At 41.4% G+C, this 27,927-nt stretch overlaps 1 protein-coding gene and 1 pseudogene across 2 annotated transcripts in view; one reads left to right on the top strand and one right to left on the bottom strand.

Annotated features, from left to right (window-relative positions):
• The window catches only part of LOC133062035 (adhesion G protein-coupled receptor E3-like), a 41,213-nt gene that overhangs the window by 6,048 nt on the left and 7,238 nt on the right, over positions 1-27,927 (top strand). For both annotated transcript variants that reach the window (XM_061150535.1, XM_061150534.1), the window contains exons 3-13: positions 25-177; positions 2,856-3,002; positions 5,216-5,277; positions 6,710-6,805; positions 8,314-8,491; positions 12,427-12,546; positions 13,831-14,024; positions 18,280-18,438; positions 20,391-20,585; positions 23,639-23,874; positions 25,584-25,650. In XM_061150535.1, coding sequence (XP_061006518.1) covers positions 25-177; positions 2,856-3,002; positions 5,216-5,277; positions 6,710-6,805; positions 8,314-8,491; positions 12,427-12,546; positions 13,831-14,024; positions 18,280-18,438; positions 20,391-20,585; positions 23,639-23,874; positions 25,584-25,650 — 1,607 coding nt within the window. The remainder of the gene's footprint in view (positions 1-24; positions 178-2,855; positions 3,003-5,215; positions 5,278-6,709; positions 6,806-8,313; positions 8,492-12,426; positions 12,547-13,830; positions 14,025-18,279; positions 18,439-20,390; positions 20,586-23,638; positions 23,875-25,583; positions 25,651-27,927) is intronic.
• LOC133061525 (elongin-B-like) lies at positions 20,828-21,435 on the bottom strand (annotated as a pseudogene).

Below are 27,927 nucleotides of genomic sequence, written 5' to 3'. Positions count from 1 at the left end.
CATTTGACCTTTATGGATCCTTAGTCACAGATGTGAATGAATGCCTGGATACCCAGGCCTGCCCTTCGAAAGCCACCTGCACTGACACTATGGAAACCTACTTCTGCATCTGTAAATCTGGATATGAATCAAGCAACGGGATGATACGTTTTCATGGTCCCGGAGTGACGTGCAAAGGTGAGTGTTATTTAGGTAAGAACATTCTAGAAAAAAGTAGGTCTATTTATCCCTCATATTGAGATATTGGACCTAAATTTGGAGAATAACTGATCAAGTCAATGGCTTTGATAGTAGAGACCTGTGTGTTAGGCATGGAAAGCATTTTTTGTTGAATATCATAAAGAGCCGTTAAATTCTGTAGCTCAAGGGTCTTTTTTGTTTAGATTGCATAGTTTTGGGATCTAAATACTAAATAAAAGGGTCTTCCCTGGTAGCTCAGCGGGTAAAGAATCTGCATGCAATGCAGGAGACCCCAGTTCAATTCCTGGGTCGGGAAGTTCCTCTGGAGAAGGGACAGGCTACCCACTCCAGTATTCTTGGGCTTCCCCGGTGGCTCAGCTGGTAAAGAATAAGCCTGCAGTGTGGCAGACCTGGGTTCGATCCCTGGGTAGGGAAGATCCCCTGGAGGGAGGCATGACAACTCACTCCAGTATTCTTGCCTGGAGAATCCCCATGGATGGAGGAGCTGGGCGGGCTACAGTCCATGAGGTCAAAAAGAGTCAGACATGACTGAACGACTAAGCACAGCGCAGCACTAAGTAAGAAGGATGCGAGCCAGGGATGTATAAAAGGGGTTTGTCCTCAATCTGGAATATTCTTAAGTCCATATTAATAAGGGGTTGGCAGGCACATGTAGCATACTAATTTTTTCTCATTTGGAAATGTTGTTTTTCAGTCACTCAGTGGTGTCTGACCCTTTGCAACCCCATGGGCTGAAGCATGCCAGGCTTCCCTGTCCTTCACTCTCTCCTAGAGTTTGCTCAGACTCATGTCCATTGAGTTGGTGATGCTCTCTAACCATCTCATCCTCTGCGCCCCTCTTCTCCTTTTGCCTTCAGTTTTCCCCAGCATCAGGGTCTTTTCCCATGAGTCAGCTCTGCCCAAAGGATTGGAGTTTCAGCTTCAGCATCAGTCCTTTCAATGAATAGTCAGGGTTGATTTCCTTTAGGATTGACTGGTTTGATCTCCTTGTTGTCCATGGGACTCTCAAGAGTCTTCGCCAACACCACAATTTGAAGGCATCAATTCTTCAGCACTCAGCCTTTTTGTGGTCCAACTCTACATCCGTACTTGACTACTGGAAAAACCATAGTTTTGACCTTTCTCAGCAAAGTGGTGTTTCTGCTTTTTGATACAATGTCTAGGTTTGTCATAGCCTTCCTTCCAGGGAGAATGTTTCCTAATACATTAAAAATATATAGTTCACACAAAATTCTATTCCTACCATTTTGCATTTTAGGGTTTCAAAAAACTCTTTTATCACTTACATTTGTATTTATAGCAAAAAAAATAACTTAAAGATTTGTGCATGGGAATTAGTTTTCATTGTATATTCTAACATGTTATTTCAGAGGTTTAGAATGTAGTTTTTAGAAAATGCTTTAAAAGAACTCAACTCCTGAAACACACTAGTGAGTTTTCAGATATTGCTCCTGAGTTTTTCACATGAAGAAATCAACTCATATAAAAAGAGTTGTTTATGTATTTATTTTTTAGGTAGAGAGAAATTTTCTCAGGAGTGGGACTGCCGGATTATATGGCAATTCTATTGTTAGTTTTTGAGGAATTTCCATACTATTCTCCATAATGGCTATATGAATTTATATTCCCACCAACAGTGTATGAGGGTTCCCTTCTCTCCACACCCTCTCCAGCATATATTGTTTGTAGACTTTGAATATAAGATTACCACCTGTGATCAAGACACAGAAAATATGGACTCGTCATAAAGCCGTCCGTTCTTCCATTGTTTTCTACACAGATGAGTTCGATGTGTGCTCAGTCACTCAATCATACCCTGACCCCATGGACTATCGCCCACCAGGCTCCTCTTGTCCATGAAACTTTCCAGGCAAGAATATTGTAGTGGATTGCCATTTTCCTCCTCCAGGGGATCTTCCTGACCCAGGGATCAAACCCACATCTCTGTGTCTTCTGCACTGGTAGGCCGATCCTTTTCCACTAGCACCACTAGCATCACCTGGGAAGCCCAATGAGTTCCATTCTCTTTCTAAATCTTACCTCTCTGTTTTTGGGGGCTTTTTGGAGCGGGGGGAATTTTCTTGTATGGTGTTTTCATATTCTCTTATACTTTGTCACTTCCTCCGACACATGTTTTCTAGAGTACTTTAAAAATCTCTGTTCATCACTTCCTGTTCCTTCTACTTTTTTTTAAATAAATAAGCATATATGTTAGTTAATGTTAGTTGCTCATTCATGTCTGACTCTGCAACCCCATGGACTGTAGGAGGTTGTAACCCACCAGTCTCCTCTGTCCATGGGATTTCCCAGGCAAGAATACTGTAATTTCCTTCTCCAGGGGATCTTCCTGATCCTTGAACCCAGGTCTCCCACGTCTGAGCCACTAAGGAAGCCCAAATATGTATTAAATCTCTTTTTTAATTTTTTAGTTAAAAAGTGTTTTATTGAAGTATTTATTGCTGTTGTTCAGTTCACTCAAGGTGAGTGCCTTGAAATACACAGACTGTCCACTGCTCTGATGCTGACTGATGTTGTGACCTGTGTGTGGTGGACATGCACAGGCATGGGATGAAGAAGTGAACTCATGGAGCCCTGAGTGACCCCATGGAGCCCTGTCACTGACTGATTCACTTTTCATCCTTTTCCTGCCACAGATAAGAATGAATGCCTGGACACCACAACGTGCCCACTGACAGCCACATGTCAGAACATCCCGGGAAGCTACTTATGTGTCTGCAATCCTGGGTTTGAGACTCCTGATGGGAGAGCTCAATTTACTGGCTCCAGAGGAACTTGCATAGGTAAGCAGATTCTCTGACACCTTCAGGTGAAAACTTTCTAAAAGAAAGATTTGACCAAAACAAATGAGGAAAAACAATGAATCAGTGTGGATCTGACTTCAATATGCTAATAACCTTTAAACTCCTCAGTATCTAAACACTGTCATTTGCTATAGCTGTTTATGTGTGTTTGTGTGTGCATAACATGTATGTGTGTCTGCTCAGTCTCTCAGTCGTGTTGGACTCTTTGTGACCCAATGGACTGTAGCCCACCAGGCTCCTCTGACCATGGGCTTCTGCCGGCAAGAATACTGGAGGCAGTTGCCATGGCTGCTTCCTCCAGGAGATCTTCCGGACCCAGTGATCAAACCCGTGTCTCCTGTATCTCCTGAACTGGCAGACGGGTTCTTGACCACTGAGCAGAGATGCCTTCCAAATGCACAACTTCTGTTAAAGTAACCACAAAGGCTCTCCCTAGCGGCGGTTAATTTATTGGTATTTTAACTTGTCATCCTTACTTCTATTGAAAAAAATCCAAAGATAGAGCAATTCAATTAAAAAACACAAAGACAAAATCTTTTTCAAAAGAATAGCTGCCTATACATGTATAACTTGGAGAAGGAAACTGCAACCAACTCCAGTATTCTTGGCTGGAAAACTCTATGGACAGAGGAGCCTGGGAGGCTACAGTCCATGGAGTCACAAAAGAGTCAGGTATGGCTGAGCACGCATGCGCATGTATAACTGAACCAATTTGCTCTACACCTGAAACCAACACAATATTGTTAATCAACTACACTCCAACACAAAATAAAAAAAAAGTTTTAAAGGACAACCTGCTGAATCAGAGAAAATATTTACAAATTATATGATGGATAAGGGGTTAATATCCAAAATATACTAACAGCACATACAACATCAAAAAGTTTTAAAAATTGATTAAAAATGGACAGAAGACCTGTATAGACATGTTTTCAAAGACATACAGCTGGCCAACAGGCACATGAAAAGATGCTCAACACTGCTGATCATCAGAGAAATGCAAATCAAAAGCACAATGAAATATCACCTCACACATGTCAGAATGGCTATCATGGAAAAGTCTGCAAACAACAAATGCTGGAGACGATGTGGGAATGGAAATTGGTGCAGCCACTATGGAAAACAGTATGGAGGTTCCTCAAAAACCTAAAACCAGAGCTACCATATGATCCAGCAATTCCATTCCTGGATATATATCTGAAGAAAGCAAAGACATTAATTTGAAAAGATACATTCACCCAAATGTTCATAGCAACAGTATTTACAATAGCCAAGCTACAGAAGCAACCTAAGTGTCCATTGACAGACGAATGGATAAAGAAGATGTGAGATATATAAAGAGACAGACAGATAGATATAGATATATACAAGCAATGAAATACTACTCAGCAACAAAAAGAATGAAATTCTGACATTTGCAACAATACGGACTAGAGAGTATTATACTTAGTGAAATAAATCAGACAAAGAAAGACAAATGCTGTACGATATTACTTACATGTGGACCCTAAGAAATAAAACAAACAGATGTATATAACAAAACAGAAACAGATTCACCGATATAGAGAACAAACTAGTGGCTACCAGTGGGGAGAAGAAAGGGGGAGTGGCAAGATAGGGGTATAGAATTAAGAGGCACAAACAAGTGTGTATAAAATAAACAAGCAACAAGGATATAATGCCCAGCACAGGGAAATATACCCATTACTTTGTGATAACTTTAAAGGAGACATAATCTATAAAAATATAGACTCACTATATTATACACCTGAAACTAATACAATATTATAAATAAACTATACTTCAGTTTTGGGCTTCCCTGGCGACTCAGATGGTAAAGAATCTGTCTGCAATGCCGGAAACCCAGGTTCGATCCCTGGGTTGGGAAGATGCCCTGGAGAAGGGAATGGCAACCCACTCCAATATTCTTGCCTGGGGGGTTCTAGGGACAGAGGAGCCTGGCAGGCTACAGCCCATGGGGTCACACAGACTTGGACACTAGTGAGTGACTAACACACATACTCACATACTTCAGTTGGCCAGCAGGCATGACAACGCGCAGGTATGACTGAGCAGCAGAAATCCCATTTGGAAAGAAAGCTGGGAGGAAGGTTGGAAGGGAAATTTCTCCAACTTCAGACTGTGAACAAACATTTCTTTTCTTTTTTTTTGAACTCTCATTCTATTTCTAGGAATCAACGCTAGTTCCCCTACCCCAACCCAAGTTACATTTTCGGAAGACTATAAACAACAGGTATGTTCCCATCTTCGTAAATCTGTTTGGTGCCTACCACCAGTATGTGGAAATAAACAATAATTACAAACAAAATACTCTCTAGAGGGAATATGCTTAAATATAAAATATAAAACAAGGGTTCAAATCAACCCACTCCAACTCCACCAGCACATACACACATAATGGTCTCTGGGGATAAAAAACTGTTTCTTGATATTAATATTTTTAGATCCTCTCTTATTTCTTCCATATCTTATGCTTTATCAATTGCTTTCATTTTGAGCAACAAAGTATTGTTTGGGGGAAGATATGGCAGCCATGAAGCGTTCTCAGTCAACACTAGCTTTGTACAGAATTAATTATAAAAAAAGAAGCACCCTGGGACTTCCCTGGAGGTCCAGCAGTTAAGATTTCATGCTTCTAATGTAGGGGGCATGGGGTCCATCGCTGGTCAGGGAACTAAGATCCCTGGCCAAATGGCATGACCAAATTATTTTTTTAAAAAGAGGCACCCCTACCCCCTCAATTTAATCATTATTATGACTGATATAATTTCATTGCTGCAAGTACTGTGTGTTATTAGAAATAAATCTTTTAAAGGTAACCTACAAAACAAATATATGTTACATTAAGACAATTAGGAAACCAGTATGTATGCCCGTAAGATGAATTTTCAAAATCCAATCCTTTGTTTGGTTAAAAGTTATTTGTAGTTTGGTCAAAGTTGTCCAATGTCATATAGACCTTATAGGAATTAAAAACCCTGACTTCTAGACCATTTAGGTCAAAGTACACTTTTGGAAAATAGACTGTCTCTAATCAGTCAAGAATAAAGGTAAATATGCTATGAAGATTGTTTTTACTAAAAGAGTGGAAGAACCTATCTACACTATTATATGTTATATACAAAGGTTATGTATAAATAACATGTTATATAGGAATACAAATATTTTATATAAAATATATAAAAACAGAAATAAATTTTAATATTTTGACTATTATGAATAGTTCTTGGTTATTATGTCTCCATCCCCTAAAGTTAATATATTTGAATTGCATCTCCTCCAATTTTAATTTATTTTGATTTTGTCAATGGGAAAAAAGGGGTTTGCTTGAGAGTTTAGATTTTATTATATTTAGGCACTTTTAACACTTTGGTTCTCTAGAAATTATTTTTGAGGATAATGAAGTGGGTGTTGAGCTAAGTCACTCTTTTCAAATGGATACCCACTAGTCCCAAAACAATGTATTGAACTTTATTTACATTGTGTGTGTGTGTGTTAAACTCCAACAAGTGTGTTTAATTTTACAGTCTTGCATTCACAGATATGTCAGAGTATTTCTCTGCCAGGACCAATTGTTTTAATAAAGTTTCTGAGAACTTAATAACAACCTCTGGATGCTTTTAACTGAATGAAAGCTAATTATATGTTTCTATTCTTACCTTTAGGATACCACCAAGGACCCAAATGACAAAAGGATGAGCTCTGTTACCATGGTGACAGAAGGAGTACCAAAAGATGGCAATGTCACACTTATGCTACAGGTTCGAGATCATTCCCAGTTTCTGTGAATGTTTTCTCATAGTAGATAATTCTCCATCTTTTTCTTCTTCCAATATGCCTGAAGGAATTAATTATAAGTTAGGTGGGACAAGCTCTTTTTCCTTTCTGGGTCTCCACCTCACAGGAGGAATGCAAACCCCACAATAGATTTTTACCTTAATTCTACAGGCTACAGAGGTCTCTCCCTTCCTACTTTTCTGAAAATAAGCATTTTCCCATATTAGATGACAATTGATCATTTCTGTAGGGGTACAGTAAGGAGCTGTAAGAGAAAGCACAAATGCAGGGAAATTAAGAAGAAAATCAAAGGTGAAACCAGGTGGCATGGGCACATTGTCAGTCGTTCAGTCGTGTCCGACTCTTGGCAACCCCATGGACTATAGCCCACCAGGCTCCTCTGTCCATGGGAATTTCTAGGCAGGAACACTGGAGTGGGTTGCCATTTCCTCCTTCAGGGGATCGTCTCAACCCAGGAAACCAGGTAGAAGGTGATGCAAAATCTAGGACCAGTGAATTAAAAATAATCAATTACTTCACAATGGAATGAAGTGACAGTGTAAAGTCTGAGTTTCTTCCAGCTTTGTTTAAACATTCGCGTCTTTTCCCTACAAGCTGTTCCCTTCTTCTGCTATTGAACAATGGGAATAATCCCAGAGAAAGTTCATAGTTGTGGAAGTTTCAAGAAAGGTCTGGAAAATAGAATCTGTAGTCTTAGTTTCCTTTTATGATTTCCTACTAGACAATAGTCATTTTCACATCCATTATTTTTTGTTTATTCCTCAATACTTCATTCTTTTAAAAAAAAATTTAGTGGCATATCACAGTATTTTTGTTTATTCCTAGGTATTTTATTCTTTTTTAAAAATGTTATTGATGTATAGTTGATTGACAGTGTTGTGCTAGTTTCATATGTGCTGCAAAGACGTTCAGTTATATATGTATATATTCATTCTTTTACAGCTTCTTTTCCCATATAGATATTGTAGAATGTTGAGTATAGTTCCCTGTGCTAAACAGTAGGCCATGTTTTTTACCCTGTGTATAGAGAAGGAAATGGCAACCCACTCCAGTACTCTTGCCTGGAAAATTCCATGGACTGAGAAGCCTGGTAGGCTACGGTCCATGGGGTTGCAGAGTCGGACACGACTGAGCAACTTTACTCACTATGTTAATCCCAGTGCCCTAATTTGCCCCTCCCTGCATCCTGTGTTTCCCCCTTGGTCATCATTAGTTTGTTTTAGAAATCTGTGAGTCTATTTTGTAAGCGCACTCACAATTTGTAAATTTATTTTTTTCCGTTATGGTTTATCACAGGATAGTGAATGTACTTCCCTGTGCTATACAGTAGGACCTTGTTTTTATCCATCCTTTGTATTATAGTTTGCATCTGCTAATCCCAAACTCCCAGCCCATCTCTCTCCTACCCCTCTCCCCCTTGGCAACCACATATCTGTTCTCTATATCTGCACACCCCCTATTTGTATGGCAGAAAATAGCCAATTCTTTTGACGACTTGATCAACAACATCAGCGAGTCATCTCAGAAACGCAAGGAAGAAATTGCCCGTTTAGCGACACGTTATCTTCACAGTATGCAGTTGGAAGCCTATAAAGCTGCTCTCAATCGACCCACAGGAGGAACGCTGAGGAGAGAGTCACAATTTATGGGTGAGCTGTGGTCGTTGGATACTCAGGAAGACTTTTGAACTTAATTTGGGTTCAGGAAATGTTGGTTGAGCTATAATTCCATTGGCAGAAAACAGCCTTCTCTTTCTTTACACTGGCAAAATCTGTGTATGTATTTGACATGAAATATCTTATTTCTCTTCAGAACCCTAAGTTTGCATTGGATGAGGCTTGAAAGTTCATTTGACTGGACCATCCATTCATCATTCAAGTCGAACCTATTTTCAAAGTGAATCTTTTATGGCTGTGTGTACTGTCACTTTCAATCCAAGAGTCACTCTAGAGTTATGTACAAATCTTTATTAAGGATACAGTGAAGGATAAAGCAGTCTTTAGTCTTATAATCAATAAGAGTTGGGGGCATAAACAAGCACCTAGTAAAGTGTCTGGTACTTCAAAGTATTTACTAATCATTAAATGAATGACTGAATATATGGACAGAAAAAACTGTGGTGCTATCATCAATTAGAGGATAAGATTCCACTTTTTTGGAAAAAATTATTTTATTGAAATATAGTCCCCCCACCCCCAATATCCTTAAGTTTTCAGACTTTTTTTCCCCTGATGACATTATGAGTAAGCAATGGTTTCTTGTTATAGTTTTATGTGCATTTCACTGATTACTAATGGACTCAGTTCAGTTCAGTTCAGTCGCTCAGTCGTGTCCCACTCTTTGCAACCCCATGAATGGCAGCACACCAGGCCTCCCTGTCCATCACCAACTCCCGGAGTTCACTCAAACTCAAGTCCATAGAGTCGGTGATGCCATGCAGTCATCTCAACCTCTGTCGTCCCCTTCTCCTCCTGCCCCCAATCCCTCCCAGCATCAGGGGCTTTTCCAATGAGTCAACTCTTCGCATGAGGTGGCCAAAGTGTTGGAGTTTCAGCTTCAGCATCAGTCCATCCATTGAACACCCAGGACTGATCTCCTTTAGGATAGACTTGTTGGATCTCCTTGCAGTCCAAGGGACTCTCAAGAGTCTTCTCCAACACCACAGTTCAAAAGCATTAATTCTTCAGTGCTCAGCTTTCTTCACAGTCCAACTCTCACATCCATACATGACCACTGGAAAAACCATAGCCTTGACTAGACAGACCTTTGTTGGCAAAGTAATGTCTCTGCTTTTTAATATGCTGTCTAGGTTGGTCATAACTTTCCTTCCAAGGAGTAAGTGTCATTTAATTTCATGGCTGCAATCACCATCTGCAGTGATTTTGGAGCCCAAAAAAATGAAGTCTGAGACTGTTTCCCCTGTCTCCCCATCCATTTCCCATGAAGTGATGGGACCAGATGCCATGATCTTAGTTTTCTGAATGTTGAGCTTTAAGCCAACTTTTTCACTCTCCTCTTTCACTTTCATCAAGGGGCTCTTTAGTACCTCTTCACTTTCTGCCATAAGGGTGGTGTCATCTGCATATCTGAGGTTATTGATATTTCTCCCGGCAATCTTGATTCCAGCTTGTGCTTCTTCCAGCCCAGCATTTCTCATGATGTACTCTGCATATAAGTTAAATAAGCAGGGTGACAATATACAGCCTTGATGTACTCCCTTTCCTATTTGGAACCAGTTTGTTGTTCCATGTCCAGTTCTAACTGTTGCTTCCTGACCTGCATACAGGTTTCTCAAGAGGCAGGTCAGGTGGTCTGGTATTCCCATCTCTTTCAGAATTTTCCACAGTTTATTGTGATCCACACAGTCTAGAGGTCTTTATTTTATGCTTGCCATTGGATTTCATTTCTGTAACTATTCTGATCTATATTCTTTGTTCATTTGCCCTTATCCAGTTGTTCTTTGTCCATTATATTTTTTGTTTTATCTTATTGAATTTTAGGAGCTCTTTAAATATGATGGACCTCATTTTATGTTTCTAAATATCTTCTGCCAATCTGTGGTTTCTTGAAAGGACTTTTGGGTGAAGATGTTTCCACTTTTGATGTAATCACATTCTTCTGTCTTAGAGATGTGGGGATGGAGATAGCAAATGCCAGGGAAGCAGTTTATGATGCTAATTAGACTGATTGGAGTAGGCTTGGAGAGGAGGTGAGATTTGTAAGGAGACTTAAAGGAAAAGAAGGAGTGAGCTACATGCATATTTCACAGAGAATGATCCTGGGCAGAGGGCTTGGGGTGAGCATTCCTGGTGTGCTGGAGGTACTTGCACACTTGTCTGGAAGTGACTGGTCAAGGAACTGATGTAAGGCAAGATCAGACAGGGTCTTCCTGGGAATTGTAACAACAGTAGCTTTTATTCAGGGAGACACTATCTGATTCACATTTTGAAAGGATCTGACTGGCTGCTCTGGAGGAACAGTGAATGCAGTTATGTGATTGGGATGAGCCAGGAGAGATCTACTGGTGGTCTAGATGAAGTCAGTGTCCCCAGTCCGATTCACACCAAGATTGGTGTCTTTTCAGCAAAAAGTGTGAATTTGCTGCCAAGTTTGATGCAGAGTTTGAGAGAAAGAGAAAGGTTGGTGCTAAAGTTGATTAATGTGTAGGTGATTAAAATATTTGGCCTAGGTGATTAAAATATTTGGCTTGTTCAAAACAAAAGAGAGAGAAGAGCGAGTATGGAGAGATGGAGGGAAGGAATAAGATGCCTTGCAATTCTTTTTTTAATTAATTTTTATTGGGGTATGGTGCTTCACAGTGCTGTGTTAGTTTCTACCATACAGCAGGATGAATCAGCTACACATCCTCTTTTTTCGTATTTCCTTCCCATTTAGTCACCACAGAGCACTGAGCAGAGCTCCATGCGCTCGACAGGAGATTCTCACTAGTTATCTACTTTATTTGTTGTTATTGTTTAGTCAGTAAGTCGTGTCCAACTGTTTTGAGACCCCATGGACGGTAGCCTGCTAGGCTCCTCTATCCATGGGATTTCCCAGGCAAGAATACTAGATGGGTTGCCATTTCCTCACCAAGGGATCTTCCTGACCCAGAGATTGAACTCGCATCTCTGGCATCTCCTGCATTGGCAGGCGAATTCTTTACCACTGAGCCACCTGGGAAGCCCATAGTATCAATAGTAACTGATTTATGTGCCTTGTGATTCTTCAGCATGTATCAAACTAAGTGGAAAAGTGTATGATTAGTAGATAATGACCTCTTAAACTCTTTAATTGAGACTTCCTCTTGAATGATAGTGTGGTCAAAAGAAAAGATATCAGTCTCATGATTAGAAGAGATGAGACAATCTCATGCCAGCCTCACTCAACTCTACCGTATTGAATCTGTTCCCTCCAATAAGAGACTGGGTGCCCAAATAAAGCCAACAGCTTCTGTGTGTCCACTTCAACTCCATCACCCAAGCTCCAGTTTTCATTTGAAGCTCCTACAATTGTCAAGGGCTTCCCTGATAGCTCAGTTGGTAAAGAATCCACCTGTAATGCAGGAGACCCTGGTTCGATTCCTGGGTCGGGAAGATCCTCTGGAGAAGGGATAGGCTTCCCACTCCAGTATTCTTGGGCTTCCCTTGTGGCTCAGCTGGTAAAGAATCCACTTGTAATGTGGGAGACCTGAGTTCAATCCCTGGGTTGGGAAGATCCTATAGGGAAATTCCTACAGAAATTTCTACCCACTCCAGGGAAAGTCTACCCACTCCAGCATTCTTACATGAAGAATTCCATAGAGTGTATAGTCCATGGGGTCACAAAGTGTCAGACACTCCTACAGTTGTCATTTTTTTTAATTTAATTTTTATTTATTTTTTTGCCACACCATGCTGCATGTGGAATCTTAGTTCCCTGACCAGGGATTGAATCCATGCACCTTGCACTGGGAGCATGAAGTCTTAAACACTGGGCCACCAGGGAAGTCCTTGTCATTTTTTTAAATGAGATGGACAAGGAGATTACATTTTAAAATAAGTGTTTATAAAGATTTCCAATATTCACACAGATTTTTTGTTTTTAGTTATTAAAGCTCTGACTATCAAGAACAGCTGCAAAACAGAAAATGAGACAGTTAAATTACAGACTGAAGAGGCATCAATGGACATCGATTGCACTGTTGTCACTGGAGGAGGAACTGGAGGTAACAGAAATTACCTAGATTATCTCAACGTCTCGAGAATTGGGGGGAGGGGAAATTCACTTTTACTTTTTATTGAATTATATTAATAATTAATACACAATACTATACTAATTTCAGCTGTACAACAGGCTGATTTGATACTTTTATACATTATGATGATCAACTCACTGTGCAAAACTGTTGCAATATTACTGACTATATTCTCTGTCTGTAATTACATTTTTGTGACATATATTTTGCAGCTGAAAGTTGGTACCTCTTAATCCCAATCAACCGTCATCCCCCCATGCCCCCTGCATACTCTCTTCTCTGGAAACCACCACTTTGTCCTCTGTGTCCATGGGTCTGTTTCTCTTTTGTCTTGTGCATTTTAGATTCTGCATAGATGTGAAATCATGGGGGATTTGTCTTTCTCTGTCTGACTCATTTCACTCAACATAACATCATACCCTTCAGGTCCATCCCTGTTGCAGCAAATGGCAAGACTTCATTCTTTTTTGTGGGTCCATCTAGTCAAGGCTATGGTTTTTCCAGTAGTCATGTATGGATGTGAGGGCTGGACTATAAAGAAAGCTGGGCGCTAAAGAATTGATGCTTTTGAACTGTGGTGTTGAGAACCCCTTGGACAGCAAGGAGATCCAACCAGTCCATCCTAAAGGAGATCAGTCCTGGGTGTTCATTGGAAGGATCGATGCTGAAGCTGAAACTCCAATACTTTGGCCACCTCGTGCGAAGAGCTGGCTCATTGGAAAGGACCCTGATGCTGGGAGGGATTGGGGGCAGGAGGAGAAGGGGACCACAGAGGATGAGATGGTTGGATGGCATCACTGACTCTATGGACATGAGTTTGAGTCAACTCCGGGAGTTGGTAATGGACAGGGAGGCCTGGCGTGCTGCGGTTCATGGGTTCGCAAAGAGTCAGACACAACCGAGCGACTGAACTGAACTGAACTGAATATTCCATTGTGTATATATACCACATCTTTATCCATTCATATATGGGGGACACTTAGGTTGCTTCCATATCTTGACTATTGTAAACTGCTGCAAGGGACACAGAGAGTATCTTTTCTAGAATCCAGACATAGCCTTATCATCCTGCAAGGGGAAAGGCTTTGAAATATCCCCCATCTCTTTTTCAAGGATGTGTGATCTAACAAAGTAGGATTTAGGATTCTACATTCCGTATTTGACTTCTTAGAGACGTGCCAGATAAATTCTTAACTTTGGCTACACATTCCCCCATCTCCTCCTCAGGTTGATCGTATCCTTGCTTCCTTTCAGGTGCTGTGGTCTTTATCTCTTACAAGTCTTTAGGGTCCATCTTAGATGGCTCCTTTGTGTCTAAGGAAAACCTAACTCTTGAGCAAAAGCTGGATCACTTCCAACTGAATTCCAAAGTGATAAGTGGTACCACAGGATGCAAGAAGAACTGTTCCCTGGCCAAGCCCGTGAACTTCACGTTTCACCATATACAGGTGGGCAAAGTATCCACTTGTTTGAGCACCTCGAGATTTCTACCAATCACACCTGTAAACCCAGTAGTGAAAAAGTATGGCTTTTGTAGTCATTTCTTTCTCCCCAAGCTGGTTTATCAGAAATTGCCAGTGGAGATTGGAAATTCAACCCAGTGCTGGGTTAATAGCTACTCCAAAAATTATATGATGGGAATTACTCCCTCAACAGACTAAGAAGTGATAAAAACTGTAGCCTTATATACTGTTGGGAAATGAACAGATAAAGACAACTCTTTGTAATCCCATAGACTGTAGCCTGCCAGGTTCCTCTGTCCATGGGATTTTCCAGGTAAGAATACTGGAGTGGGTTGGCATTTTCTCCTCCAGGGGATCCTCCCGACCCAGGGATCGAACCTGTGTCTCCTGCACTGGCAGGCAGATTCTTTAGCACTGAGCCACCTGGGAAGCCCAAGATGTTCACAGTAAGGTCTCTTGAAGTGAACATCAAGTCACATCCTTTAAGTATGTACAGTTGTATTTGTCAAGTATTCCTCAATAAAGCTGGAAAAAATAAAAGACTCAACTTAGAAAATTAAAAGTCAGATGAGATCTTCCCTGGTAGCTCAATGGTGAAGAATCCACCTGCCAAGCAGCACACACAGGTTCGATCCCTGGTCCAGGAAGATCCCAAATGTCTCAGGGCAACTAAGCCCATGTGTCACAACTACTAAGTCTGAGCTCTAGAGCCCTCGGGCTGCAACTACTGAGCCCACGTGTCACAACTACTGAAGCCCACGCACCCTAGAGCCCATGCTCAGCAACAAGAGAAGCCAGCCATCACAGTGAGAAGCCCACACACTGCAACTTGAGAGCAGGCCCTGCTCTCTGAAACTAGAGAAAAGCCTGACCAAAATGACGACTCAGCACAGCCAAAAGTAAATAAACAAATTTTGAAGTCACGTAAAGGGTCTTTTTTTTTTTAACATGTGGAAGGATTTCATTTCTGACCCAAAAATTGAAACTTGAGCCTCTAATTAATTGAAGAAGAATTTGAAAATACATTATCTGGTCTTCCAGTTCTAAGTAGAAGATACTTTATATAAAAAGCCTATATTGAATATGGTATCTTGCACTGCAAAATTTGTTGAGTATAGATCTCTCAGTGTTCTCACCACAAAAACAAATAAAAAGCCAAAACAAAGGGACACAGGAAACTTCAGGAAGTGTTGGGTATGTTTTGTTACTTTGATGGTGGTGATGGCATCACAGGTGCTTGCATATGTCCAAATTCATCATGTTTTACGTAGTGTGTGCTGTGTGCTCAGTCGTGTCTGACTTTTATGACTATAACCCACCGGGCTCCTCTTTCCATGGGATTCTCCAGACAAGAATTTTTTTGTTTGCAGCCAAAGATGGAGAAGCTCTATACAGTCAGCAAAAACAAACTGGGAGCTGACTGTGGCTCAGATCATGAACTCCTTATTGCCAAATTCAGACATAAATTGAAGAAAGTAGGGAAAACCACTAGACCATTCAGGTATGACCTAAATCAAATCCCTTACAATTGTACAGTGGAAGTGAGAAATAGATTTAAGGGATTAGATCTGATAGACAGAGTGCCTGAAGAACTATGGACACAGGTTCATGACATTGTACAGGAGGCAGTGATCAAGACCATCCCCAAGAAAAAGAAATACAGTAAGGCAAAATGGTTGTCTGAGGAGTCCTTACAAATAACTGTGAAAAGAAGAGAAGTGAAAGGCAAAGGAGAAAAGGAAAGATATACCCATATGAATGCAGAGTTCCAAAGAATAGCAAGAAGAGATAAGGAAACCTTCCTTAGTGATCAATGCAAAGAAATAGGGGAAAACAATAGAATGGGAAAGTCTAGAGATCTCGTCAAGAAAATTATAGATACCAAGGGTACATGGAACATTTCATGCAAAGATGGGCACAATAAAAGAAAGAAATGGTATGGACCTAACAGAAGCAGAAGATATTAAGAAGAGGTGGCCAGAATACACAGAAGAACTATACAAAAAAGATCTTCACTACCCAGATAATCAACATGGTGTGATCACTCACCTTGAGCCAGACATCCTGGAATGTGAAGTCAAGTGGGCCTTAGGAAGCAACACTACGAACAAAGCTAGTGGAGGTGATGGAATTCCAGCTGAGCTATTTCAAATCCTAAAAGATGATGCTGTGAACGTGCTGCACGCAATATGCCAGCAAATTTGGAGAACTCATCAGTGGCCACAGGACTGGAAAAGGTCAGTTTTCATTGCAATCCCAAAGAAAGGCAATGCCAAAGAATGCTCAAACTACTGCACAATTGCATTCATCTCACACCTGGCAAAGTAATGCTCAAAATTCTCCAAGCCAGGCTGCAACAGTTTGTGAATCGTGAACCTCCATATGCTCAAGCTAGATTTAGAAAAGGCAGAGGAACCAGAGATCAAATTGCCAACATCTGTTGAATCATCGAAAAAGCAGAGTTCCAGAAAAACATCTACTTCAGTTTTAATGACTATGCCAAAGCCTTTGACTGTGTGGATCACAATAAACTGTGGGAAATTCTTAAAGAGATGGGAATACCAGACCACCTTACCTGCCTCCTGAGAAATTTGTATGCAGGTTAAGAAGCAACAGTTAGAACTGGACATGGAACAACGGACTGGTTCCAAATATGGAAAGGAGTACTTCAAGGCTATATATTGTCACCCTGCTTATTTAACTTATATGCAGAGTACATCATGAGAAACACTGGGCTGGATGAAGCACAAACTGATATCAAGATTGTTGGGAGAAATATCAATAACCTCAGAATATGCAGATGATGCCACCCTTATGGCAGAAAACAAAGAACTAAAGAGCCTCCTGAAGAAAGTGAAAGAGGACAGTGAAAAAGTTGGCTTAAAGCTCAACATTCAGAAAACTAAGATCATGGCATCTGGTCCCATCACTTCATGGCAAATAAATGGGGAAAAAATGGAAACAGTGACAGACTTTATTTTGGGGGGCTCCTAAATCATGGCAGATGGTGACAGCAGCCATGAAATTAAACGACACTTGCTCCTTGGAAGGAAAGTTATGAGCAACCTAGACAGCATATTAAAAAGCAGAGACATTACTTTGCCAACAAAAGTCTGTCTAGTCAAAGCTATGGTGGTAGTCATGTATGGATGTGAGAGCTGGACTATAAAGAAAGCTGAGCACTGAAGAATTAATGCTTTTGAACTGTGGTGTTGGAGAAGACTTGCAAGTCCCTTGGACTGCAAGAAGATCAATCCAGTCAATCCTAAAGGAAATCAGTCCTGAATATTCATTGGAAGGACTGATGCTGAAGTTGAAACTCCAATACTCTGGCCACCTGATGTGAAGATCCGAATCCTTAGAAAAGACCCCGATGCTGGAAAAGATTGAAGGCAGGAGGAGAAGAGGACAAAAGTTGGATGGCATCGCTGACTCAATAGACATGAGTTTGAGTAAACTCCAGGAGTTGGTGATGGACAGGGAGGCCCGGCGTGCTGCAGTCCATGGGGTCACAGAGTCAGACATGACTGAGTGACTGAACTGAACTGATTTAGAATGTCATATTGGTTTCAAGTATACAATATAGTGGGCTTCCCAGGTGGTTCAATGGTAAGAATCCGCCTGCAACTGCAGGAAAGGAAGGAGATATGGGTTTGATCCCTGGCTTGGGAAGACGCCCAGGAGGAGGAAATGGTAATTCACTCCAGTATACTTGCCTGGAAAATTCCATGGACAGAGGATTCTGGTCAGACATGACTAAGCACGCATGCATGCATACAATATGGTAATCCAGTATTTTTGCAGATTATGTTCCATTAAAGGTTATTACAAAATAGTGGGTGGAGTTTCCTGTGCTATATAGTAAATCATTGTTGCTTATCTTTTTAATAGATAGTAGTTTGTATCTGTTAATCCCATAGTCCTAATTTGTCTCTCCCCACCCTTGATAAGCACAAGTTTGTTTTCTATGTCTGTGAGTTTGTTTCTGTTTTTTATGTTCCACTCATTTGTTTTATTTTTTAGATTCCACATATAGGAGATAATATAGAGTATTTGTCTTTATCTGCCTGACATTTTACTAAGCATAATATCCTTTAGGCCTATCTGTGTTGTTGCAAATGGCATTATGTCTTTCTTTTTTATGGTTGAATAGTATTTCGTTGCATGTGTGTGCATGTATATGTGGGAAGCTTCAGATTTTAAATGATAGTGTCTCATGAACCAGCAATTTTCTTTCCAGATGATAGGGGAAAGCAAAAAGTCTCTTTGTGTCTACTGGGATGAGCTGGTCTGGTCTAATGAAGGGTGCCATGTGATCTTTTACAACGGAACTCAAACTGTATGCAGTTGCAGCCATCTGTCCACCTTTGCCATCCTCGTGGCCTCGGTCGAGCTGAAGGTATGTATGTAAACACACATGACACTGAAAATCAGCTCTGCTGTAGGACGGTGCTGGGATGGAAGGCAGGGATCTTCAAAAAGAAGATGAAAAAATATTCACAGAGTGGTAGCTATGTATCTTCCTCTCTTCTTCTTCTTTTCATTTTTTTAAATTGAAGGATAATGCTTTACAATGCTATGTTAGCTTCTGCCGTACACCAACATGAATATGTATACCAACATTCCCTTCCCTTTTGAGTATCCCTCTTACTGAAACCCCATCCCACCCTATTAGGTCATCACAGAGTACCAAGCTGAACTCCCTGTGCTATATAGCATCTTCCAGCTAGCTATTTATTTTACACATGGTAATGTACTTGTTTCATTGCTACCTGAGAAGCCGCAGTGTATATGTTCCAGGGCTGCTGTCTCAACTGGCCCACCCTCTCCTTCCCCCACTATGAACACAAGTCCATTCTCTATGTCTGAGTCTCTATTCCTGCTCTGCAAGTACATTCATTCATCAACACCGTTTTCCTAGATTCCATATGTATGCACTAATATAAATTTCTCTTTTTTCTTGTTAAAAAAATACTACCCTTTTGGGAGGTATGTAGTGGCATCTCATTGTAGTTTTAATTTTTTTTTCATTTATTTTTATTAGTTGGAGGCTAATTACTTTACAATATTGTAGTGGTTTTTGCCATACATTGACATGAATCAGCCATGGATTTACATGTGTTCCCCATCCCGATCCCCCCTTCCACCTCCCTCCCCGATTCCCCCTTCCACCTCCCTCCCCATCCCATCCCTCTGGGTCTTCCCAGTGCACCAGCCCTGAGCACTTGTCTCATGCATCCAACCTGGGCTGGTGATCTGTTTCACCCCTGATAGTATACTTGTTTCAATGCTGTTCTCTCTGAACATCCCACCCTCGCCTTCTCCCATAGAGTCCCAAAATCTGTTCTGTACATCTGTGTCTCTTTTTCTGTTTTGCATATGGGGTTTTCGTTACCATCTTTTAAAATTCCATATATATGCATCAGTACACTGTATTGGTATTATCTTTCTGGCTTACTTCACTCAGTATAATGGGCTCCAGTTTCATCTCATTGTGGTTTTAATTTATATGACCCTGATGACTAATGGCGTGGAGCCTCTTTTCATATGTTCTCATGGGATAGAACTTGTGAGTGAAACATCCCTTCTATCTGGGAAACCTAGTCGTCCAAAACCACTGCATTCAGCCTTCAGGAATTTGGTGAACTTCTGGTGGATTTCCTCACACCCACTCCTGTAACAACTACCTGTTCCTTCTGTGCTCTGTTAAAATTGAAATAGTTCCCATGTCTCATCTCTCTTGGGAAGAATTTGAGTTAATGTCTCCTTTTTGCTGTGCAAACTCATCTCTCCATTGAGACAAAGAAAAGTGACGATTTTGTTGGCTATCATTTTTTTAGTTTGGATGAGAGTCATGTTTCATTTCAATATTCTACATCTTTTTAAAAAATTATTTATTTTTGGCTGCCTGGATCATCATTGCTGCACATGTGCTCTCTCTAGTTGCGGAGCCCAGGCTGCTCATTGTGATGGCTTCTCTTGTTGCAGAGGAGCCCAACAGTGGGCTCTAGGGCACATGGGCTTCACTAGTTGCAGCACACAGGCTCGGTAGTTGCAGCAGGTGGGCTCAGGAGTTGTGGCACACAGGCTTAGCTGTCCCCACAGCATGTGGGACCTTCCCACACCAGGGATGGAACCCGTGTCCCCTGCAATGACAGGTCGATTCTTCACCAGTGGACTACGAGGGAAGTCCAGTCTGGCCACTATTGACCTGCTCAGTTTCTCACGAGGAAATTAACACCATCCATTGAGAGTTCTTATTGGGAACCACAATTGGCTTATTGGCCTATTGGGAACCACAGCATCCAAAACAAAAACGAGCTGGAGTCTGTTTTCTCCTGCCCCATCTAGGAGGATCCCATGCTGACCATGATCACCCACGTGGGGCTGAGCCTGTCTCTGCTCTGCCTCCTCCTGGCAGCCCTCACCTTCCTCCTGTGTCGACCCATCCAGAACATCAGCACCTCCCTCCACCTGCAGCTCTCCATCTGCCTCTTCCTGGCCCACCTCCTCTTCCTCACAGGCATCACACGGACAGAGCCCGAGGTAGGAGAATTAGCCAAAACCCTTTCTTACTTATTTTTTATTTTGGCCATGCTACATGACTTGGAGGATGTTAGCTCCCCCACAAAAGATTGAGCCTAAGCCCACAACAGTGAAAGTGCCAATTCCTAAACTGGACTGCCAGGGAATTCCCTTCTTCTTTATTTTATTTTATTTTATTTTTTCATTTTTATTTTTTGGACACCCAAATCTTCTATTGAGGGGGGACAGTTGGGGGAGGCCTCTCACTGCGCAGCCTGTTCATTGGCGCTGCTTCCTGAGTCCTGGGGCTTCCTCACGTCCAGCAGCTCAGGCGGGCTGGAGAAGGGCTCGATGCGCAGGCCTCATCTGCCCCGAAGGCCGGCCCCACAGTGGCTGGGCTGAGGCCGCGCTGTCTGGCTGGTGAAGCCACACTCGCCCAACGTCTTGCCGTCGTCCAGAAGCCGGTCGTCTTTGTACAGCCGCTGCTCATCCTGCGACCGCTTGAGGATACCTTCAACGATGCGCTTCAGCTCGAACATGCTCGACTCCTTGGCGTCCGTGAAGACGGAGGTTTTGTGGCGCTGGATCATGGGGAACACGTCCTGGGGGCGGCGGGGCGGCGTGACCGCGGCGCCCCCACCGCCCCCAGCCCCGGCCTGGGTCTGGCTACCCTGTCCCCGCGCGCCTCTTCTTTTTTTTTTAAACAGCTTTTTCTTTCATTTTTACTGGACTATTTTATACATAGTGTCAACAGTATAATTCATACATCTGTAATTTGCCCTTTTTAAATGTACACCTCAGTGGCTTCCAGTATATTTATGGAACTGTGTATTCATTCCCATGGGTGACTTAATACGCCTTACATGTTCATACCCTCAAATTGCATCAATCTTATCCTTCCAACCTCTGTCTCCTGACAATCAGGTTTTTACTCATTTTTTCTTTCAACAAATCTGAGATTTTTAGATTCCATTTTTCTTTTTAGATAAGAGATTATACAATATTTGTCTTTGACAATCTCCTGAGCATAAAGCACTCAAGGTTCATCTGTGTTGTTGCAGAAGGCAGGAATCCTCCTTTCTCGTGGCTAAATTGTATATTAGATATGTTGCTGGAAAATTCCATAGACAGAGGAACTTGGCATTATCTATGTCTGTAGACATAGATATGTTGTTGTTTAGTCGCTAAGTTGTGTCCGACTCTTTTGCAACCCCATGGATCACAGCCTGCCAGGCTCCTCTCTCCTTGGGATATCCCAGGCAAGAATACTGAAGTGGGTTGCTATTTCCTGCTCCAGGGGATCTTCCTGACCCAGGGGTCAAACCCACATCTCCTGCATTGGCTGGCAGTCGGGTTATTTACCCACCTGAGCCACCAGGGAAGCCCAGATATAGAGACAGAGATATAAAACTGTCACCCTGATCAAGATATAGAACATGCCCAGAACTCACAGAGTTTTCTTCATGTCCTTTCACCAGTTAATTGTCAGTTTAAAAACTTGTACAGACTGAATGAACGATGCACAGTGGAGATGGGTCCTGAGGGTCACTGACTTATGATTCCAAGCTAGCAGGTTTGATATCAAGCATTGTTTCATGCAACAACATCTTCAAGGAGTGAGGGGGAGAAACCAGAAAGTGAGTGGAGTTTTGCAAGGAATGAGAGGTTGCTGGAAAGACTCAGCTCATGATTCCAAAGAGAGGAGGGTTTTATTCATCATGAAAAGAGAGTCAATGGTCTAGAAGAGAGCATGAGAGGTGTAGAAGAAACCCATTTCCCTCAAACAGTGGAGAGTGGCCACCATTTTCTTGAAATGTGTGGAAAGCAGTGTCCTCAAACAAAAGTCAGGTTATACTTCTATCAAAGGCATGGAGGTGGGGGGGACATCATTTTCCTGGTGGTCCAGTGGTTAAACTCCACAATTCCAGTGCAGGGAGTGTGGGTTCAATCCCTGGTCAAGTAACTAAGATTCCACATGCCACGCTGTACAACCTAAAGAGAGGGGGAAATTGACTTTTTCAAGTTCCAGTGGTCCTAAAGACATGAAGGGAACCTTCAGTGAACCTGAAGAAAGATGGGGGAGGGCTTGCTTACTACAGAAAATGTCATTCAGAGCAGATGCTTTCATAGTGGAGGAAACCATGAGCTGTTGGCTCAAAAGAGAAAACTATGGGGCTTTACGGGGATAAGAATATTGGAGGTGTCACTCATTCATTAATTCATGTACCCAAAATATATGCCACAGACCAGAGTGACGTCAGTTCTGGGCAGTGACCAAGATGGAAGAGACGGTGATCATGGCAGGACAAGCTGGCCATAAGCTTTCTATGAAGATTAATCTCATCCTCAGAAGGAGAAAGGGGGCAAGGAGGTGGTTAAGGGTTCTTGGGATGGAGACAGCCCTGGCCAGCACCAGCTTCATCCGACTCATAGAAGTCTAGCATCCATTAGCCAACAGGCAAAGGGCTATCTGATTTCTGCAGTCTTTAACACACTTTGAATAATGTCTTCTTCCATTTTAAGATGGACAAGATCGCTTTGAACTTTAGTTAGCTAGTTAGCTATTTTTGGCTGCGCTGAGTCTTCACTGCTGCGAGCTTCCTCTAGTTGCAGCGAGTAGGGGCCACTCCTTGCAGTACATGGACTTCTCACTGCAGTGGCTTCTCTTGTTTCAGAGAGTGGGCTTTAGGGCTCAGTCTTCAGTAGTTGTGGTGTTTGGGCTTAGTTGCCCCACAGCCTGTGGAATCTTGCCAGACAAGAGGTCAAACCTGTGTCCTCTGCATTGGCAGATGGGTTTTAAGCCCTGGACCACCAGGGAAGTCCCCCATTCAGCTTTAAACATTATACATTTAAAGTTTTTCTTGGGTGGCCCAAGTGACATCCGGCCAAGGCATGGGAATAGACAAGGGGGACCATCCATCCGTTTGGAGACATGACTCTAAAGAGAAGAAGGACATGTGAAGAAGGCTAAGGAGCATCTCTCACCAAAGTTTCCCAGAGACAACCCTGGTGAAGAGCAGATGGTGAGGTCATTGTCCCCAGAAACGCTCCAATGGCCCCCCTCTCCCCTCCAGGTGCTATGCAAGGTCATCGCAGGTGTACTGCATTACCTCTACCTGGCCGCCTTCACCTGGATGTTCCTCGAAGGGCTGCACCTCTTCCTCACCGTCAGGAACCTCAAGGTGGCCAACTACACCAGCGCAGGCAGATTCAAGAAGAGGTTCATGTACCCTGTAGGCTACGGGGTCCCGGCGGTGATTGTGGCTGTGTCTGCCGCGATCAACCCCCAAGGATACGGCACCGCTAAGCAGTGAGTACGGGGCTGAGAATGTGCTGTCGGGGACGTGGGCACACAGCTGTCTCCGTGGGAAACTGAGGGAGGAAGGAAGGGTTGAGTAGATCATGACTCAGGTTGAAAATAAAGATGCTGAACATTTATTTCTCCAGCCCCTGGGCCGAAGTGTTTCATATGCACCATTTCTCAACTCTATCAAAACATCCTTAGAGGAAAGTGCTCCAATTGTTCCCATTTTGTATACTAAGCAAACTGAGGTTTAGAGAAAAAGGTGAATGACTAGTGTAAAGTAACACAGACAGTAAACTGGAAGGAGCATGAATTTTTGTTGTTTATATAAATGTCTATATTTATAAATGTCACATGTTTATAGATCTTTGCTGCTTCTATTACTGAAAGTAATAACTGGTTTTATAAAAAATAATATTCTAATAAAGAACCTCTGTAATACCACTAAGCCCAGTATGTGTTAGTCACTCAGTCATATCTGACTCTGCAACCCATGGACTCACTAGGCTCCTCTGTCCATGGAATTTTCCAGGCAAGAATACTGGAGTGGATTGCCATTTGCTACTCCAGGGTGTCTTCCTGACCTAGAGTTTGTACCCATGTCTCCAGTATCTCCTGCTTTGGCAGGTGGCTTCTTTACCAACTGCACCACTTGAGAAGCTCCTTAAATATATATAAATATACATATAAATATATAAAAATGGGATCATGATAAAGATACTGCATGTAATTTGTTTATTCAGAATACTGGAGTGGGTAGCCTTTCCCTTCTCCAGGGCATCTTCCCAGCCCAGGGATCAAACCCAGGCCTCCCACATTGCAGGCAGATTCTTTACCAGCTGAACCACAAGGGAAGCCCAAGAACACTTGAGTGGGTTGCCTATCCCTTCTCCAGGGGATCTTCCTGACTCAGGAACTGAGCCGGGGTCTCCTGCATTGCAGGCAAATTCTTTACCACTTGAGCTATCAGGGAAGCCCAATATATATAATATACATGTAAATATATATTTTTATAAAAATGGGATCATGATAAAGGTATTGCATGTAGTTTGTTTATTCCCTTAGTAATATGTAGTGGACTTTTTCTACATTAATAATACAGATACACATCATCATTTAATATGTTACATTGTGTATTCTTACAAGCTTTGTAAAATTAACCTCCAAGTGATAGACATTTGAAATTCTTTACAAATATTTTCTGTCATAACCAAATGCTTCCATAAACTTGAAGGAGCATGAATTCTAGACTTGATTACCTGGTTCCAAATTCAAGGCTCCTCACTTACTAGCCTGGTGACTCTGGGGACAGTTAAATTCTTTCCTAGGTTTTCTCACTTGTAAAATAAGGACAGTAATACTATCTACTTCCAAGTATTAGAATGGTACCTGGCACATGTAAATGCTATGTGCATGCTCAGTCGCTTCAGGTGTATCCAACTCTTTGTGACCCTGTGGACTGTAGCCCACCATGCTCCCCTGTCCATGGGTTTCTCTAGAATACTGGGGTGGGTTGCCATACCCTTTTCCAGAGGCTCTTCCCCACGCAGGGATTGGACCCACGTCTCCTGCATCTCCTGCATAGAGGACGGATTCTTTATCAGTGAGCCACTGGGAATCCCAAAAAATCCTATGTAAATATTATCTATTGCAGGTCATTTATTGTATTCCATGACTTTTTTTAAATGCTGCTACTGTTGCTTTCTGTTTTTCAGTTGCTGGATCAACATAGAGAAAGGATTTATCTTGAGTTTCTTAGGACCCATATCAGCAGTCATCTTGGTAGGTTTGTAGTGTGTGTGTATCTGCCTCAGGTGCCATGTGTATATAGAGTATGTGTGTGTGGTGTGTAGTATTTAACTTAATTTGAAGATCAAAAGAGGTACTACTTTTTATTTTTTATTGCAGTGTAGCTGATTTACAGTGTTATGTTAGTTTCAGCTGTACAGTAAAGAGATTCAGCCATATATATGTATAATGGAAAAGAATCTGGAAAAGTATGTATATATGGATACTTTTATATATATAAAAGTTTTACATACATATAAAAGTCTTTTATATATATAAAAGAATATTTTTTCAGATTATTTTTCATTATAATTATATCAAAGAATTGAATTTAGTTCCCTATGCTGTACAGTAGGTCATTATTGTTTACCTGTTCATATATAGTAATGTGCATATGTTAATTCCAACCTCCTAATTTATCCTTCTCCCCACTTCCCCTTTGGTAACCATAGTTTGCTCTCTGTTTGTCGACCTATTTCTCTTTTGTATTTAAATTCATTCGTATATTGTTTTTAGATTTCACATATAAGCAAGAGCATATGATACTTGTCTTTCTCTGACTTAACTTCACTTAGTAGGATAATCTCTAGTTGTAACCATGTTGCTGCAAACGGCATTATTTCATTCTTTTTATGACTGAATGATGTTCCATTGTATATATGTACCACATCTTCTTTATCCATTCCTCTGTTGATGAACATTTAGGTTGCTTCCATGTCTTGGATAGTATAAACAGAGCTGCAGTGAACATTGGGGAACTTGTATCTTTTCAAAGTATGGTTTTCTCTGGATACATGCTCAGGAGTGGGACTGCTGAATCATATAGTAGTTCTAGTTTTACTTTTTAAAAGAATCTCCATACTGATCTCCATCCTGGTTTTACCAATTTACATTCCTACCAACAGTGTAGGAGGGCAAAATAGGTACGATTTTAACATTCATTTGTTTCCTTTTAATAGATGTTTGAGCATATGTCTTTATTTATATTTTTTGAGCATATTTTTGCCATCAAAAAGTCTACAAACAATAAATGCTGAAGAGGGTGTGGAGGAAAGGAAACCATCTTACATTGTTTGTGGGAATTCAAACTAGTACAGCCACTGTGGAGAACAGTGTGGAGATACCTTAAAAAATTGGAAATAAAGCTGCCATACAACCCAGCAATCCCACTGCTGGGCATACACACCGAGGAAACCAGAGTCAAAAGAGACACATGTACCCCAATGTTCATTACAGCGCTGTTTACAATTGCTCGGACATGGAAGCAACCTAGATATCCATTGGCAGACAAATGGATAAGGAAGTTGTGGTACATATACACAATGGAATATTACTCAGCTATAAAAAAGAATACATTTGAGTCAGTTCTAACAAGTGGATGAAACTGGAGCCTATTATACAGAGTGAAGTAAGTCAGAAAGAAAAGCACCAATACAATATATTAACACATGTATATGGAATTTAGAAAGACAGTAACAACAACCCTATATGCAAGGCAGCAAAAGAGACATAGTTGTAAAGAACAGATGTTTGGACTATGTGGGAGAAGGCGAGGGTGGGATCATTTGAGAGAATAGCATTGAAACATGTATATTACCAAATGTAAATAGATGACCAGTGCAAGTGTGATGCATGAAGCAGGGCTCTCAAAGCAGGTACTCTGGAACAACTCAGAGGGATGGTGTGGGGAGGGAGCTGGGAGGTGGCTTCAGGATAGGGGGGGCACATGCATGTGCACCCATGGCTACTTCATGTCAATGTATGGCAAAAACCACCACAATATTGTAAAGTAATTAGCCTCCAATTAAAATAAATACATTTTTTAATTATAAAAATAAAAATCTAAAAAAAGGAAAAAAATTTTTGAGCATATTTAAATGCTGAGGAATAGAGAAGAAATCATCCTTGTATCTCTAATATCTAGCATACCATACATACTTAATATATATTCATTGAATAAACAAATGAGTGGATGTATAAAAATGTAATTGTCAACATGATAAAATTATGTGATTTGAAAGTTATTTCACCAAGTGTTCTTAAATCTTCTTCAGTTTGTTCAACTCTTAGGATATAGTCTGATGATTAGTCAGTTTAGGCTAAAGTATGCTACAGTGACAAAGAAGTCCCAACATCCCAAAGGCTTGACAGAGCAAATATGTTTTTGTGTGCTGTTTTTGCAAAGCCAGAGTGGATCAAGAGGCTCCTCCCCAGGTGGGATTCAGCCTTACTTTCTTTATGACTGTGCTGGCTCTTCGTTGCTTTGTGCAG

The sequence above is a fragment of the Dama dama genome, chromosome 9, assembly GCF_033118175.1.
Source record: "Dama dama isolate Ldn47 chromosome 9, ASM3311817v1, whole genome shotgun sequence".
Lineage (NCBI taxonomy): Eukaryota > Metazoa > Chordata > Mammalia > Artiodactyla > Cervidae > Dama > Dama dama.
The sequence above is the reverse complement of the archived record's forward strand: the minus strand, read 5'-3'. Positions and strand labels throughout refer to the sequence as shown.